The 19,115-nt window shown below is 35.4% G+C and overlaps 1 protein-coding gene across 1 annotated transcript in view; it reads left to right on the top strand.

Moving 5' to 3' along the window:
- LOC143237006 (fat-like cadherin-related tumor suppressor homolog) overlaps positions 1 to 19,115 on the top strand; it is a 333,382-nt gene that overhangs the window by 54,345 nt on the left and 259,922 nt on the right. Inside the window, exon 2 of the mRNA XM_076475799.1 lies at positions 15,653 to 19,091. Coding sequence (XP_076331914.1) covers positions 15,743 to 19,091 — 3,349 coding nt within the window. The 5' untranslated portion in view covers positions 15,653 to 15,742. The remainder of the gene's footprint in view (positions 1 to 15,652; positions 19,092 to 19,115) is intronic.

A 19,115-nucleotide genomic window follows, 5' to 3' on the forward strand; every position in this document is an offset into this window, starting at 1 on the left:
ATTGTTTGGAATTGACGTTCATTTCCATAGATTTCCCTTGTCATCCATCCCCAAACATTTTCAATGGGGTTCAGTTCGGGCGAACACGCTGGATGGTCCAAAAGAATCACGTTATTCGCCATGAAAAAGTCCTTTGTCCTGCGGGCATTGTAGACTGCAGCGTTGTCCTGCTGAAAGATCCAGTCATTTCCACATAAGCGAGGGCTTCAGTCAATAAGGATGCTCTCTCCAACATGCCAATGTAGCCAGCTGCTGTTTGACGCCCCTGTATAACCTGAAGCTCTATTGTTCCATGGAAGGAGAAAGCGCCCCAGATCATGTAGAAAATTGTGTTGTGTAGAAAATGTCTCCGGTGGGATATCCTTAACGTGCCATTAACTTTGGACCATGCAGGTTAATTTTTTTCTCATCAGAAAACGAAACTTCCACTTTTCTACGTCCCATGTTTGGTGCTTCTCAGCAATGTTTAACCGAGCTGTTTCGTGGTGCGGAAAGAGGAGTGGCCTTTGAATATTACGGTTTTTAAAGCATTTCTGACGTAGATGCCGTCTTATTGTTCTTGAGCTGCATTCTGCGTCCGTAAGGGCCTTACTCTAGTTCAACGATTGCCCGGTGTATTGCCGTACAACCCGTCGAATCCTCCTGCTCAACGCCGGCTAAATTTTCTTTGGCCGACCACTTGAAATTTTCGTTCCGTATCCCTCAGGGGATACACTATGAAATTAGCCTAAATACTAGCTGGTCAAAAGTTTAAGACCACACTGAAACGAAGCGTCAATCGGTAAAAACGTAACGAAATTTAGTCATTTGTGTTCAAGCATTAGCATCGTCAACAACTTCCACTGACATCTGGCATGGCCAAGCGCGTAAGGCGTGCGACGTATCTGACGCAAAACATGCTCGCCCTCCCAGCCGTGGGGCGTATTGACGGTCAATCCCACTATTCGTTGGTAAAAGAGTAGCCCAAGAGTTGGCGGTGGGTGGTGATGAAGCTGCAGTCTTACACTGCTAAATTAGGGACGGCTAGCACAGATAGCCCTCGAGTAGCTTTGTGCGAAATTCCAAAACAAACAAACAAACAAACAAACTGACATCTCCTGTGTTACATTGGGTAAAAACAAGGCAAAGGCTGAAAATTTGACAGAGTTTGAAAGTGGCAGAATTATCGAGCTGCAAAAGCAAGGTATCTCTCAACGTGCCATCGCTGGTGATATTGGGCGTAGTAAAACTGTTGTTACAGTTCAGCCTATAAAGTATTTCTCTGTAACTGGGCTACGTTATCTTTGTGACATTAAGCCAGAGTGAAACCAACAGTTCGTAGTTATTATATCTTGTTACTTTTGTCAGAAACATGAACTGGTTGATCGTGTTTAGACTCACTCGTGTCAACACAATTTTACATGAATGTTGGCAACTGGGTAGCGGAATAACACCAAGTAACCTCAAAACAACAAATAATATGAATGATACTGCTATCAAATTTGTTTCTGTGATAAAACAATTTTATAATTCTGTACATCCATGAAAAATACAGAATGTATTTTATTATAAAAGTTATTATACTCGTATATGACTTCTTGAAGCTTTGTAAAATTGATTAGATGGTAGTAGAAAGAAGGAACGTCACGTGGCTAATGATACAACGAAAGATTAGCCACAGAAAAATGGTGCTGAGCTAGTGCCACCACCATGACAGAACAATGGTGCTGAGTGGGTGCCAGCACAACAATAGAACAATGATGCTGAGCGAGTGCCACCACCACATTTGCAGAGACGGAGACAGTCGCTGAGATGACTGTTGCTTTTATCCACCAGATATAATTAATTTGTGGCTATAATGCACTGACGCTATGGATTGCTAAGGCGAATTGCTATTTGGTAAGAGAATTATTAAAAGAAATAAGATTAAGTTCTTCAGAACATTCTAAAATCTATGGCAAAGAACAACGAAATTTGCAAAGCCATTTTCAAATAACTTATACACAAAACAGTGACTTGACAAACCTATAAACCCGATTAGGTCATTATCTTTGTATGTTATTTTTACAGTCAGTGAAAGTTGTCTTCAGTTATTCTATATAAGAGCATTTGCTATTTTAATCCCGCTATTTATCTAATGCCCCGATTTTAAATATTCTCTCAGCACCCAAAATTAACTTGCAAAGATATTAAAGTTATTTAAAAATGCATGGTGTCATACAATATAAGAAGTCAAAGGTCACCGTGCACTACTTGTTTGACCTGTTATATCAGACATGATGTTGATTACCGGTAGACGCAAACACTTTCTAAGTGAGTGATGTTTGCATTTCATTCTTGAGACTACTTGTTTCTCGACTGTTGAGGCAATGACTTACCATTCTATCACGTGCCACGTGAGGTTATCATAACCTATCTATCTTTTTCGGTTGTTTTGTTATATCTAATAATTATAACTTCATAAACATTTATGTGTATAATTAATATCATTATTTCGTATCATTACTTTCACTCTTTCTTATATTAATATTGTAAGTGGTACTGTTTGATTTAAAATGTCCACAGTAAAAATCGATTACTGGCCTCCGTCACCAGGGGGATACAAAATTACTATTTTCATATTTACACACATAGATGCATTAACGTTTTTTCCATGTTTTGTTAAAGAAGTTTTGTGGTATTATAACGCGACTTTAGGGCAAAGATTATTAAATAATAAACAAAATTTGTAATTTTTGATTGGACGATCTTAAGAGAACCAAAACTGCAGTATGTTAGAATTGGAGATTAGCTTTTTTTTTCTCGGCATGTTGGAGCTATTGCTGGCTTGGGATGAAATGTCGTTTTGTTTTTAGTAAGCTAAGACTAATGATACGGGCTAGAAATTCAATTGTACTTAGAAAGATTAACGTTTAGTAAAAATAAGATATATATAAAAAAGTGCTTCATGTATATTCAGAGCAAGTATTTACGTCCTAATAAAGCGTAACGTTTATGTTTTACTACGATTTTTGTGACGTGAGTTTTACGTGCTGATTAGCGGAATGACAGCGACTTAATTTATTTTATTTAATTAAGAATTTTAACTTTCTGTTAACAGTATTATTTTGTAAAAAATTTACTGCAGTACAGAAGAGCCACATTTGTAAGTTTGTTCTTGAAAAAAACAAAATATAAAACTCACTCCTCGATAATATAAAGACACATTGACGAGTGATGTCTTTATTCATGTGAGTATGGATTTAATTTCACACCTATTCTTATCTACAATTATGATCTTTGGTGATACGTGTAGTATAAAGTTCGCTTTCAAATTGTGACTAAATTCTAAAATAAAATAATCGTACGTCGAGGCCTGCGTGTAGTAGTTGGTGTCAAGATTTTGAGTGCTAGAACTTACGCCAGTTTTATAACATCTTCTACTTTATACTAAAATTCAATTCTATGATGACTCAGTGATACGCATTTGGGGTTATAGCCATAAAAACTGAGTGGTAGATCTATATGGTTACAGCTCTAAAAAGTTTGTTTCTATGTCTGTAGGGGACAGAGCGCAGATAGCCAAATGTGTAGCTCTATATCTAAAACACAGACAAACGACAGTTTCAAATACATAATATAATTATCTCAGAGGCTTCAAATTTTTATTGTGATTGTACTGAATTAAATAATTATTCGATATATCCAGTAAGTAAATATATATATTTTACAATACGTTCCAGGAACATATAAAATTGTGCCACTTAACTACACAGACCATTTGCTTGTTTGTTTTGAAATTTGCGCAAAGCTATACGAGGGTTATCTGCGCTAGCGTCCCTAATTTAGTAGTGTAAGACTAGAGGGAAGACAGCTAGTCATCACCATCCACCACCAACTCTTGAGCTGCTCTTTTACCAACGAATAGTGGGATTGACTATAACATCATAACGTCCCCACGGCTGAAAGAGAGAGCATATTTGGCGCTACGGGGATTCGAATCCACGACTCTCGGATTACTCCTTCACAAACGGATGGGGCCATAAACTTATTGGGAAGCTCAAAACCACATCAAATCACGAATTTTTTAGGTTTTATTTATCAGAAAACAGTTTTTATAAAGTATTTTAGTGATGTTAGCGCTGTTTTTAAAATTTAATTTGACACAGTTTTTAGTGATAATTTGGAAGTCGCAGTTCGTTTTCGTCCAAACGCTTTTGTTCTTTCATCTTTTGACGTTTAGCAATAACTCGTGGGCCCCTAAAGAGGACTGAATAGAAATGGTGGATGATAGACGGATTTTAGCTACTAATAACTTAAAGAAAAATTTAAAAATGAGTTATTTTATTTCACAATTTGGGAAATAAAACTACGGAAGTTCTGAACCGCAAGATAAAAAAAAAAAAAGAGCTCGTTAGTTGTTTAGTTTCACGTTTGTACAATTAGCAAAAACTTTATGTTTAAAGAAAGAGTTAATTAAATACTGGAGCTAATAGTTTGAAAATTTAGTCACTGCAAGCTATAAGTTCAGATTTTCATATCAATATAAAGTACGTTATTATAACGCACATATCATACTCAAACCAATGTGACCGTAATCTGAGGTACGCGAGTTCGAATCCCTGTCACACCAAACACGCTCGCCCTTTCAGCCGTGGGGGCGTTATAAAGTAGGTTAATCCCACTATTTGTTGGTAAAAGAGTACCCCAAGAGTTGGCGGTGGGTGGTGATGACTAGCTGCCTTCCATCTAGTCTTACACTGTAAAATTAGGGACGGCTGGCGCAGAGAGACCTCGTGTAGCTTTGCGCGAAATTCAAAACAAACCAAACCAATCTGACTTTCAGATGTTCAGGTCGAAATTTTAAATTGAAGACCAAGTAACTGTCATTACACTGATGTGAAACCTCATTATGAAATTAACTCACAAAGTAATTGTTATCCACAAAATAAACAAGCTCTAGAATTAAACAAATTCATTCTACAGTTAATGCATTTAAACCTTGACGTACGTACGACTTCGTATATCGCATGCACTACCTTGTTACCTCGCACGTAAATACGTGATAAGACGTTTATATTTTTATATTTCACCTTGCGGTTCAGAACTTCTGTATAAGACAACCTTACTGATGTTTTTTTTTGTAATAATATTATTGTAAATCGAAGATGATATGTTTCTCAGCGTAGCCCTAAAACAGACACTCAAGTTCATTTTGTTTGCTAAGTAGAAACTAGATCAGGAATAATATGTTGAAAGATGGTTTGTTATATCTTTCTTAATAACATAAGTTACAGTATTACATTCCTTACTCTTTTAGAAAATAATAGTTTTTTATTCTTTTTGAATGTGACATGTATTAATGTTTGGTAATGGGAACAGTCTGCTTGTTCTATAGTAGAGAATAGGCGTTTTAGTGATTGCTTGCGGCCTTCGGTTCGAATTTCTGTCACACAAAACATGTTGCCCTTTCATCCGTAGGGACGTTATAATGTGACAGTCAATTCCACTATTCGTTGGTAAAAGAGGAGTACAAGTGTTGGCGGTGGGTGGTGATAACTAGCTGCTTTCCGTCTAGTCTAAATTAGGGACAGCTAGCGCAGATAGCCCTCGTGTAGCTTTGCGCAAAATTCAAACCAACCTGATTGCTTGCGTTAGATGGATTGGTTATCTAGCATCCAATTCTTTTATAAGAAATCTGAGCTTAGTTAGGTTTTCCTTACTCTCACTTTACCTGTAAACTACGCTTTTAAACATAAGCTTACAGGATGTAATACAATGTGAAGAGCAAACAAAATATTCGTATTTTTATTGACCCAAAACACCCAGTTTTATTTGAATTGCAAAAAGATATTATTTACAATCTAAACATCTTAATATGAATTTGTAATTGCATTTTGTATTTATGGAGAACCTACTAAGGCTTTTTATGCCGCCCATAACATTTGAACTGTAGTACCGATTAGATGGAAAGCAGCTACTTATCATTTACGTAAGGGATTAAATGCAATTCTTATAACGCACCCAGGGATTAAAGGTGTTTGTTTCTTTATAATTTCGCGCAAAGGCGAACAAGTTTGGTGCGACGGGAATTCAAATCCGCGACCCTCAGGTTACGATTTGAGAACCCCATAACCACCTCGCTATGCTGTGCCCCGATTAAAGTGAAGGGAATATCTGGTGGTATTGCTCGGTTTCGAGCCCGGCTCGCCAGATCTGAAATCCAGAGCTCTATCACAGGGTCAACCTGGGCCCTGTAGTATGAAATGAAAGGAGGTGTAACAAACTTGAAATGAGAAAACAGAATGGAATCGATTTATATCTGAAATATGTTTAATATCTACGACGGAGTATAAAAAAATCAAATATTTACATAAGAAAGTGAAATAATCGAACCATTAATAAAACTTTCTACAAAGCAGCGAAGAATGATAGGGCTACAGATCATACATGAATAGTGTTTGCAAGAAACATTAATTTTTAATCATTTCTACATTCATGATACAATTTTGGAATTTCTAGTAAAAATAGAAAAAAAAATAGTTAAGTGAAACTGAAAATATAACGGTAAGATCAAACCTTTTAATGTAGAAAGTAAAAATAAACAATTTTGTTTATAGTAGCAGCTAATGTTTTCTTTGTACTCATGGCTGTCTTCTAGTCCAACACGAAAGAGTAAAACAATATATTAATAAAACTTTTTCTTTACTCTTCTAGTTGTAAGTAGTTTCAGTTTATTTGTTTTTTTTACTGTCTCTTGACAAGTATTGAAAATAACCGCCATTATCTACAATATGGCTCGTCTTGGCCAGGTTGTTAAGAAACTCGACTCCTAATCAAAGGGTCACAGGTTTGAATCTCCGTCACACAAACCAGATTCGCCTTTTCAGCCGTGGGACGTTATAATGTGGCGGTGAATTCCACTATTTGTTAGTAAAAGAGTAGCCCAAGAGTTGGCTGTGGGTGGTGATAACTAGCTGCCTTCCCTTTTGTCTTACACTAGTAAATTAGGGACGACTAGCGCAGATAGTCCTCGTGTAGCTGTGCGAGCAATTCAAAAACAAAACAAACTATCCATAACTGATTTGACTCCTTAACTTAAGATATCGAGATTCAATATATCTTAATTGAACATTACTACTGTACTATTTAGATTAACGTTTTATTTAGAATTAAAGGATGATAAAATGAAAACAAAAATTTAACAAAGAATTCAAAGGAAATATTTTATACTGTTATTGTTAAAATATCATTATACGGTTTCTTTGAAAGGAGCATTAAAAAGTATTGTATGTTGAGGAAATATAACAAGATACTAAACATTTGTTTCGAGACTCATGGTGGGTAGAACATAGAGAGCCCATTGTATAGTTTTATGTATAACAATCAACAAATAAATTAAAACTATCTTTCATACCGTAAAACAACGTAATAAAAACGAAACATTTTTGTTTTTATTGTGAAGGTCCCCCTCCAAGTCAGTGGTAAGTTTGAAGACTTAAAACTTTAAAATTCGATGTTCGATTCTCTGTAGTTGGAAGAGTGTAGGTATCTTGTTACGAAACTTGTTTGAATTTGTATTTGATTTCATATATAAGCAGATGTGGTAAGATGCTTCACCAGAATATTTATCCACTCCTATGTGTAGGTGTTACTACTGATAAAAATCCAGGATCCTAAACTTTAAGTTTACCGAGAGATATTACGAAGTATCCCCAATTTGTAATAATCGCAGAACAAATAAATTTAAAGCTCTTTGTTTTTAAAACCACTTGATTATTTCGAAACCATTGAACACTTAGACGCCCCCCAGTGGCACAGGAGCATATCTGCGGACTCACACCGCGAAAAAACCGGGTTTCGATACTCGTAATGGGCAGACACAGATAGCCCATTGTGAAGCTTTGTTCTTAATTCTAAACAAACAAACACTTAGATATTCTGTATACGTTTTGAAAGTTGTGCATTATTGTTCATTTGTAATGGTCATCGCGAAAATCTTAAGTAATTGCTTTTGGAACCTTAATGTTATGGAACAAGTATCAAAGATGAAAGAAAAAAAGTAACTGATTTGCATTTTGTTCATATGTTACGCTTTACTAAATTTAATCAAGACACATTACAGCTCAGTGGATTTTGAAAACTTTATTTTCTGGGATTTGCTTATTTTGTTCCGCATTACTGACGATTTCTTAAATATTATTTTATAAGAAATTTACTCTTCTCACCTTTCTATTTTCTACTTCCTGAAGCAAGAGTGTTGTGCGTGGAGATTAAATTATAAACCACAACATGACGACCGAAATTAGTCTTAATGTCTTCCGGTTTTATGAAGATGACGCTTAATATTTTTTATCCTTCTTAAAGCGAATTTTAAAAGTCTAGTTTACTTTGATTAATTCAACAACATTATCGAACATTTTAGAAAATTTGTATTTTGATTCTGAAAAGTTGTGTGATAATAATTCTTTCCACACAAGAAAAGGTAACATTTCAATTAATACATAGGATCATTTTAGAAGGTCGTTTTGGTGATATTTCATATATGAACGTCCTTTATAATTTGATCAATTTTCCAAATAAACTATTAAACATTGGATACGTCACTTCTGGGAAGGCCTGGCATAGCCACGTGGTTAAGGCACTCGACTCGTAATTCGAGGGTTGCGAGGTTCGAATCTCCGTCACCTCAAATATGTTTGCCCTTTTATCCCGTTATAATGTGATGGTCAATTCAACTATTCGTTGGTAAAAGAGTCGGTGGTTGGTTGTGATGACCATCTACCTGTCTTCCCTCTAGTTTTACACTGCTAAATTAGGGATGGCTAGCGCAGATAGCCCTCGTGTAGCTTTGCGCGAAATTCAGAACAAATCAAACCACTCCTATGATCTGTAATACCAAAAGACGTATTTTTGCAAAAAGAATTCGTATTTTTAAAAGTTTACAACATTTAGCTGTTATTATTAGTTTTGAAAATTTCAGTTTCTAACTGAAAGTTCGTTTTCTTTGAAACAAGTTAATGTTTTGAACCAAGTGGCGCATAAACTTTCATTTGATAAGCTTATAATATGTAACAGACGATTTCCTCAAAAACTTTGTTGAAAGAGAACTAATATACTTCAATCAATCGTGTTTGAGCTGTTTAGCAGTAGCTAGACAATCAAAGGTATTACTTAAAAATACTAGCATTCTTTGACCAATGTTATTAATATCCATCGACGTAATAAGAGCAGAGATGAAAATATCTTTTTCCGTATATAAACCATAATATTGCATGTTGTCTTCTTCTCTAAGTGGCCAGACTTAGGTGTAGTATAGTTGATAACAAAAAATGTCGTGGTGGCCATGACTAACTTATACATATATTTCACTTTTAATACACTGTATCGATATAAAAGTTGAAAACGGTTGGCATAGGTAAATATACACATGTTCTGTACTAAATAAAGAAGAAATATAATAAGCCACAAGGTTCTTTGTTTGAAAACGTCAAAATGTGAATAGTTTTGTCTTTCAGTGTCGTTCAACGAATGAGTAAAAAGAGTGAGAACATGGAGTCATTATGAAGAAGATAACAAGTACTGTCTCATTAACTTTATCTCTCTCTTTTCTTTCTACAGAATGACTGAAGAAATAAAACCCTTTACCGAAAAGATACAACAATAAATAGCTCATGCAGGTTCAATGACTATAATGTTATCTTGGAGTTAACTATAAAGTGATTGGACTTGTTGACTTGGTCCTGACTCTTGTCATTTATCACATCTTCTCCTAAGGGACTGGACGTGGGAATTAGCTGAAGCTTTGGCGACCGTCATGATAGACAGAGCCTCTGTGGAACATAGATAATTTTTGACTTATCTTAACTGTCCCCAGGTGTCAACAATCTCTTTCCTATTCTCACCTCGTTGTTTTCGAAAAGCTTATCTTCAATGTTTAGAATGTGTATTTGATCAAAGGTTTTACAGAGTAATTTATACTTGTTACATTTGACCTAAAGTAAAAAGAATAGAAAAAAGCAAATATTAAGGGATCATTCAATCTCCCTTTTCTGCATACGTCATAACTCAAGCGATCTATTGTTACCAACAATTAAACATGTTTGGAAACAGTTAGTTCTGTTAAATATAACTTGCAGCTCAGATTCATCCTCTGCAGAAGGTGCCGCTCTGACTGTGCAGTGTTAAAGATTTGAGTGATGAAACATTTGTATCTTTTATTCGTATGTTTGATTGATAGTTCGAAGCTCAAAGCTACAATTTTCGGGCTGAGTTATCATTATGTGATGTTTTGGTCATGAATACACACGTTTTGTTTTTATTTATTATCATTATAAAATGGAATTCTGTAATATTTAAGAATCAAGGCTGTCATTTTAAGACTATAATGAAACCCTAAATGGAAAAGAGGCCGTAGATTCTATAGAAACAAATTTGTTACTTTTTCTTGCCTTACGGAGTGTTTCATAAGTTTAATTAATTTTTAAAACATTTAATGTACTTTATTGGATTTTGCGTCATCTCCAACAATTCTGTACAAAGCTTTGTCTATATTTGAATACTAATCTAGACTAATGTAAACCTTTTAAAAGTGACACGCGAGTGGCCTAATTTTTAGCGTGTCCACTTGCGGATTTCCAAGATGTTAGCTTGCGTTTTGCCGTTTCAGATGAGGGTGTTTTACAAAAGTAACAGTTAGTTCTGTTGTTCGGGAAAGAGCAGTATAAGCATTGAATGTAACTGCCGATAGATCAAGGTGGTTCCAAGTTTCAGTCCCCCTCAATTTTATAGAATATATTTTTTATATTTTTATTCTCTTGCTTCAAACATTTTTGTGAGATTACAAAGATTTCCATCAACCTCAGCCATCCCGACTTTCTTTTGTACGTAGCACCGCTCTGATTGCTCTCTCCCCTCTGACAAAATAGTTCTGAACTAGGGATGCTCATATCTGGATTTTAAAGTTTTTGATCTGACTGTTTAGCCCACATGCTACATTATATGCCATTCAAGTTTCAAATACCAAATATAATTTTTAAGGATGTCTCGGAAATTTGAGAACTTTCCAGAGTCTTGAGGATGAAGTAACCATCGTCTTTTTAATGATAGTGATAACGTACCTTTCTACGATTATCATGGTTGTGATGTTGTAACCATCCCTTCATTTCGCTGAGCGTGACCTTTAGGTTAGTGTAATAAACTGTTGATTGTTTGTTTGTTTTTGGAATTTCGCACAAAGCTACTCGAGGGCTATCTGTGCTAGCCGTCCCTAATTTAGCAGTGTAAGACTAGAGGGAAGGCAGCTAGTCATCACCACCCACCGCCAACTAATAAACTGTTGATCCATGGTTTGTTTTTCATGGTTGAAAAAACGTGTTCCGCACTTTGGGGCTGAGGGTGCTTTATAAGACTAAAAGTGAAATCAAACTGTTGATTACAGTATTTAGAGGGTTAGTAAGGGGCGCTGCCTTCCCTTTAGTCCGTCGATTCAAAATTATGGATAATAACGCAGGTAACTTTTGGTTATCTTTGCAAGAATATTCGAAACAAAACTTTGTTGATGATGATACAGTAATGAGATAAAAACTCATCCAAATCAAATGTGAAGGTAAAACGTACGTTGATGGCGATGAAGTGGTTACCATTCTATTAGTGGTGACAGTGTGACTACTTATTTTATATTCATGGTGATGGCGTGACACGTTAGGTATTGAAGTAAATACGCATCTGTTATTTTTATGTTGATGAAAACGACGTAATTTCAACTTCCTTACTGAAGTCATTGACAGTATATTTTTTTCCTCATAATTAATGCCGAATTAGTTTTCCCATTTGATATTGATGTTGACGAAAAAAGATTCCTTTGGAGGCTTTGGAGGTAAACCCAAAATCGGTTTACACCCCTGTGGTGTGTAACCACAGACAGCTCATTGAGTAGCTTTGTGCTTATTTAGAAAAAAACTGTACAAAATTGTACCTCGATCCTCGTATTAAAAGCTAGAATACGTAAACACAAATCTGCTCTCACATTTGAGAGAAATTTATCGAAGCTTTATAGAACCATCGTAGTAAACATTTCACCTCTGACGTGTTGAATAATATACGTTCCAGATGTAATTAAAAAGTTGCAAGCTGCTTTTACAAATTATAATATCAATCTTATTGTTTTTATTTTATCGTTAGAAGAATTCCAAGGATTCATATGTTTACAACCTTTATATTTATCCGTATTTATTCATAGTTTTTACAGAGAGAAATGCTGGACAACTTACAAAAGTTCATGCTTTACCATACGAAATCTATCGTGCATAACATAATAACTACTTCACAACGTTTTTAAGTATGAGTCAATCAAAATAAACTTGGTATGTATTTAACTGGTGATATATCATCACATTTTAATGGATTTTCAGGACTTAAGTATTTCGTAATGGATTAACTGATTGAAATTGAAATTAACAAAAATTTGTTTGTTTAAAGTTACGCACAAAGCAACATCATAAGCTCTCTGTGCTCTGTCCACCGCAGCTTTCAAACCCGGATTCCAGCATTGGAAGTCTGCAGACATACTGCTGGGCCACTGGGGGACAGTTAATTAGCATATTACAGCGTTCAAATCTATTTCGTCTTCACTTCTTTCACCCTTCTTAATTCATTTATTTCTTATAGCATATATCCTATTGCTTTTCGCAAAGTCAATATAATTTTGAGATACAGGCACTTTTCTTAGCTTTTACATCAGTTATTCAGTTGTATTTATTGGTCAATTAACATTGATGTCATATTTCGGAGGTGCTGCCATCTCGTGGATTGTTAACCGTGTGCGAAACTTTATATATCTATATATAATTTCATGTTTTGTTTATCTATAACCAATAAAATGGCTGATCTATATGCCCGTTCAAACACATTTTAAGATAATAATATATGAATGCTAAGTTTACTTTTTTGTATTACACATACGCGTACACATTTTGAACGGACTATTTCAAGTCTACGTTTTAAACAGCACTGTAAATACTTGTAGCCTATATAATTGTTGTTGTTTTTTAAACAGTATCTTTTTTCGTGATCTTTTGCGACATAAATATATGTTTTAAGCAACTGTTGTTTCATGTTTAATTTAAATAGATCTGATTATTTGTTTGTTCAATTTTGTGCAAAGTTACACGAGTGCTCTTTGCTCTAACCAACCCTAATTTAGCAGTGTAAGACTATAGAAAGGCAGTTAGTCATCACCACTCACCACAATATCTTGGAATACTCTTTTTCCAACAAATAGTAGAACCTACTGTCACATTATAACGCCTCCACGGCTGTAAGTGTTAACAAGTTTGAAGTAACGGGGATTCAAACCCGCGACTATCAGATTACGAGTCGAGCACCCCCAACCACCTGGCTATGCTGGATTTAAGGTATAGAAGCACTAAAACTTCCTCATCTCTTTAAAGTTGCCAACACACGTAAAACGACATATTTCAATAAGTAACGTTTGAATATGTGTCGCATATTAAATAAACTTTGTTTATGTGTCACGTATTGCACCAGTATGTGCGTGACTAGGTTATAACATGAATGGTCGGTGAGTGTGTAAGTCATAAACACACGAACAGGTTGTTTTTTTTAAATGTATTTTATCTTATTTGAAATTTTAAAAATATTTAACATATACGCTTTTAATACTTTTGTTCCTTTTTTTTTCACAATACCTTCCTTTTTTTGAAAAGGCAGTCTTTCTTTCATGTATTTTAACGATAGTCTAAGAATTTGCCAAAGCATCACTGAAAAAGATGAGACCTATAGGGACTTCGATATAAAACTTTATTATCCGTATAAATATATTTCACTGAGATACTCCTTTTGAATATTACATGATGACGATACTGTTTAAATCAAAGGAGTGATATATATTGAACAGCGAAACGTTACGGACAAAGCACGTTTTCAGTAGCATTTCTAAATGCAGCTGTATAGTAAGTAACAAGTTTGCGAAAGATGGTCTTTCAGAAACCATATTGATCAAGAACATGGAGATGCGAGGTTTCAACATGCATGCCAAAAAAGAAACAGTACCTACATGCTTTTCTTTGCTTGACAGTATGCATGTCTACCTGCCTCCACAGATATACCTATCTATCTAGCTATCGGACATATTATTTGACAAAGCGAATGCAATAAACTTCCGCAAATACTTCGTTTGATGACATCTGTATTATTTATGAATATATTATTCCATTTTATCCAAATATTTAGCAGCGCTTGTCAAGTCTCAGCTGAATAATGATAAATGTGTTTGAATATATCAGTTTTGAAACTTTAGAGCACAGGGGAAACTAAATAGAAACAACAAATTCGTGGCGTTTCTTTCTAACCAAGAAGGGTAGGTTTTAAAAAACAAAAGACTAGTTTTAAATTTTGAAGCGCATACTAGAGTATTACTATAATTTCCGTAAAAGCAAATGACCGTTAATTTCAACTTTATGCTGAAATTTTAGAAAATAAGTAAATTGACTAAGTTCTCTGGAGTTAGTTATTGGTTATTTTCATTACAGTTTTTTTTTTAACGGAAGATAGAGTTTCGTTTGTCCTTAACGTATGTTGAACTATAGTTTTATCTAGAGAGCAGAGTTTGGGTTGCCGGTAGTAGAGTTACAGAAAATTGTAGATCACCCTAGAAAGCAAGATTTGGGATGCCTTTAGTAAAGTTACAGAGAATTACAGATTTGTCTGTAAATCAGGATTTGAGCTGACTATTTTAGATTTAGAGAGAACTACAGATTTGTGTAGACAGAAAGATTTAGGCGGTCTGTGATATAGTTATAGAGTAATGTATTTCTGAGTAGAAAGTTGGGCTAGCAATTGCTTAACGAAAGTACAGAGAACTACCGTATTTTCCAAAAGCAGGATTCAGGTTACCAATTTTGGAGTTATATGGCAGGGTTTGGGATGATTATAGCAGAATTATAGAAACTACAATTTAGTCCAGGAAGCAGTGTGTGGTTTTGGAATTTCGCGTAAATCTTTCGTTTGGGAAGAAACAGAGAAACGTAGTTTTGTTCAGAAGGCAGGGTTTGGTTTGTCACCAGTGATGAAATAGTGTATCAAAATTGGAGAAAAACGATACAATTTAGTGTCAATGATAATCCAACTATTGTATTCTAAATAGCTCTCGCTTTTTCTTGATAGATGGTGGTTTTGCAGTGAAATATATTGGTAAAAGAAGTAGACATTTTGTTTTATTAAAAACCCTTAACGTACGACATGGTAAAATAACATGGCCAGAAGATGGCGATTCGAAACATCATGAAAAAAATCGTTCGAATGGCAAAGTGTTTTTTAAACATCTGAACTCCAAGGTTTTTAGCATTTAGAAATACTTTTATAACCATGTTACTTTACCATACTTGTTAAAGCATTAAAAGAAGTAGTAATTAGATCTATAAAACATTATTTTGCAGCTATTGAAACATCCTGAACATTTACTGAGTGTTTTAAGAATTACAACATTAAAAATGAAATTTAGTTGGTAAGGTTTTAGTTCGGATTTGAGTTGTTAATAATTACAGATGAATAAACACATTTTGCTCTTTGAGTTATACTGAAAACATATTTTGATTCATTATTTAATTTAATGTAATAAAAAATATTACTAACCTCAATATGTCAACTAATATGAATTTCGTTCTCATAACAGGCATGGACATCAAGGCTGGATCCAGGGTTTGTTATTGCACCTTGATGTAACTCGTTATGTCTATTCATAAAACGTGAAATATTTTCCACAATGTGGCTCGATCAAAGGTCGAGATTAAATAATGGAGGTGACACACGTGTTAACTGGTGGCAATGGCTGCTTCCACTATTGTGGACCTTCGTATTAATCAATGGAAAAGAATTATTTCAGTTCACGCGACCAGTTTACAACACCACTATTCAAGAAAATCCTGTCGGAAAAGTATATGTCACTCCAACAGAAAAAATGGGCATTTTCATATCTGATTCTATGCTTCGAGTGCAGTACATTATTGTAAATGGAAATAAGGACCATTTTTTTGTAGCTGAAAGTCAGAAAATAGGGGATTTCTGGTTCCTTCGTATTAGAACGAGCACAAGGATTCAAGTCGCCTTGAACAGAGAGTCAAATGAGTTTTACGTTCTTCATGTAAAAGCTGTAATTAACTCAAACGTTTTAGAAAACGTAAACTTTAATGCTCAAACTGAGGTGAATATTAAAATCTTGGACGCAAACGATTTGACTCCGTTGTTTTACCCATCAGTTTATACAGTCTCAATTCTAGAGAACACTCCACTGCATCAAAGTGTAGCGAGAGTTTATGCTGTTGATCCTGATATTGGCATAAATGGTGAAATTTACTATAGTTTTCAAAATCAAACATTCCAATTTGCTATTCATCCAACAACAGGAATTGTCACTCTCACTCGACCGTTGAATATTGAAAAGCAGACTTATTATGATTTGACTGTCCTTGCTCAAGACAGAGGGCCAAAACCAGAACTGGGGGCCATTATGAAGAAAAGTTCGTCTTCCTTGAGAATTGTGGTGAATGCTGTGAATCAGCATCCGCCTGTTATTCACTCAGTTGCTCTCCCCGCCATCCTGAGAAACGATCTCTTACACGTTTATGCTATTGTCCGCGTGGTTGATAAGGATCGTGGTTTATATGGACAGGTTCGCAGTGTGGATATCGTTGATGGAGATCCTTTTGAATACTTTCAAATCAGTAAGGGAGAACATCCAGATGAATACTCCATCACTATTTCTGAAAATCTTCAACATGCAAGTGTAACTAGTCAGTTTAATCTTACCATAAAAGCTACAGACAAAGGCATTCCACCGAAATCGTCATTCAAAATTGTACCAGTAAGAATTCCTCATTATGACGATCGGCCTCTGATATTCGATTCGTCTAAATATTTAAAATCTGTGGAAGAAGTTGCACCACTTAATACACCAATCGTCCTAGTTAAAGCAAATCACCCAGATGGCAATGAAGACACAAAAATATTGTACAAAATAGAAGACGGAAATCCATTTGACACCTTTACCATTAATCCTTTAACAGGACTTATAACAACTGCAAAACCTTTAGACTGGGAGAAGACACCTAGATATTTATTATTGGTCAGTGCCCAAGAGCAGAGTATTAACGGACTTAAAAGAAAAGGAACCGTGATGGTTTATATTAAGGTATTAGATAACAATGATAATAACCCTATTTTTAATTCAACGTCTTTCATAACAGTACACTTTGAAGAAAATAAGCCAATCGGGAGTGTTGTGTACACGGCTCATGCGTTTGACCCTGACGATGGTGACAACGGTTACGTATCTTATCATCTAGCCAACATTAACTATGTGCCTTTTATCGTAGACCACTTTAATGGTCAAATAAAGACCAAAGAAATCCTGGATTTTGAGACCATGAGAACAGAGTACCTCCTAAAGGTGAGGGCTTCTGATTGGGGAACACCTTTCAGAAGGCAGTCAGAAATTTCAATTCGAGTTCTGGTGACCGACGTAAATGATCACAGACCACAGTTCGAGAAAGTAGATTGTGTAGGGTTTGTTTCTAAAGCAGCTTCCGTTCCAACCGAAATCTTAACTCTTTCTGCTTTAGACTTCGATGCGGGTAGTTCAGTGACATATAAGATGATTTCTTCAGAACATGAGCTTTGTTTTGAAGTAAACGCTATTACAGGTACTTTAACTTTAACTTGTGACCTCAGTCAACGACAATTCACAAAGTGTGTTATTAATATTTCAGCTACAGATGGGCAGCACTATGCAGATGTTGTGGCTGTTACGATAAAGGTTATCGGTCTCCAGCAATATTCTAGATTGAGCAACAAGAGTGCTGTAGTCGAATGTAGAGATAATGGTATTACGGAGAAGTTAGAGGAACAAATCGCTGTTGCTAAAAGGAACAATCAGGAGGGACTTGACGATGTCACTGAGGCTACTCCTTCAAGATATGGCGAGAACTTACACAGTCCTCAATTCTGTAATAGTTTACCAATAGAAATTACTGCCAAGGAAAATCTACTAGCTGGTACAGAACTTCTAAGGATATCTGCTGAGGACCATGACCATGGTTATAATGGAAAATTGGTGTATGTTATATCAAATGGAAATGAAGATAGCTGTTTTGAAGTTGAAATGTATTCTGGAAAACTTTTAATAATTAATGGACTTGATCGAGAAAGAACAGCTAGTTATGTCCTTAACATCTCTGTATTTGATCTTGGCCAACCGCCTCAAGTTGCATCTACAATTTTAAAGGTCATGGTGGAAGATGCTAATGATAATGTACCTACCTTTGATAGATTCGCTTATGACTTTACTATACCTGAGAATGCACCAAATGGAATGACTATTGCAAAGCTTATGGCCTCTGACGCAGATTCTGGACCAAATGGAAACTTGACCTTTTCATTGGTTACTGATACCCAAGACTTTTACATTGATAAGGTCACAGGAATGCTGTCTTTGCATAGACCATTAGACAGGGAACGGACCGAATATTATGAGCTCAAGGTCCAAGTATCGGATTCTGGCTCTGAAGTAGTTCTCTCTTGTGACACTTTGCTGAGTATTCAAGTTCAGGATGTCAACGACAATTCTCCCCATTTTCCCATTGAACATTACTTAGTTAGGCTTCGAGAGGATATACCAGTAGGTTCTGTGATAATGAGCTTATCCGCCACTGACCCCGATCTTAACGAAGCAGGAACTGTGCTTTATGAATTATTGAACGACGTGATGGAAGTGTTTGTCATCGACAAGGAGACCGGTATTATTCGACTGAATCGCCACTTAGATTATGAAGAAAGACAGATTTATAACTTAACAGTTATAGCTAGCGATCTGGGTATTCCCGTAAGATCATCTAGTGCTTACCTCCTGGTGGAAATAGAAGAAATAAAAGTAAATAAAAGAGCCCCAGTGTTCCAAGATCATGTTACTACAGGAAAAGTGAGTGAAAACCAAAAAATGGGAACGTTTATTATGCAAGTTGAAGCCACTGCTGGTAAGGACGATGATACTGATGACAAAGTAACTTATTTTTTGGAAACAGAAGAAGGAACCGGTCTATTCAGAATTGATCATAAAGGTATTTTTTCCATACATTACTTAT

This window comes from Tachypleus tridentatus, chromosome 13 (genome assembly GCF_004210375.1).
Source record: "Tachypleus tridentatus isolate NWPU-2018 chromosome 13, ASM421037v1, whole genome shotgun sequence".
Taxonomy (NCBI): Eukaryota; Metazoa; Arthropoda; class Merostomata; order Xiphosura; family Limulidae; genus Tachypleus; species Tachypleus tridentatus.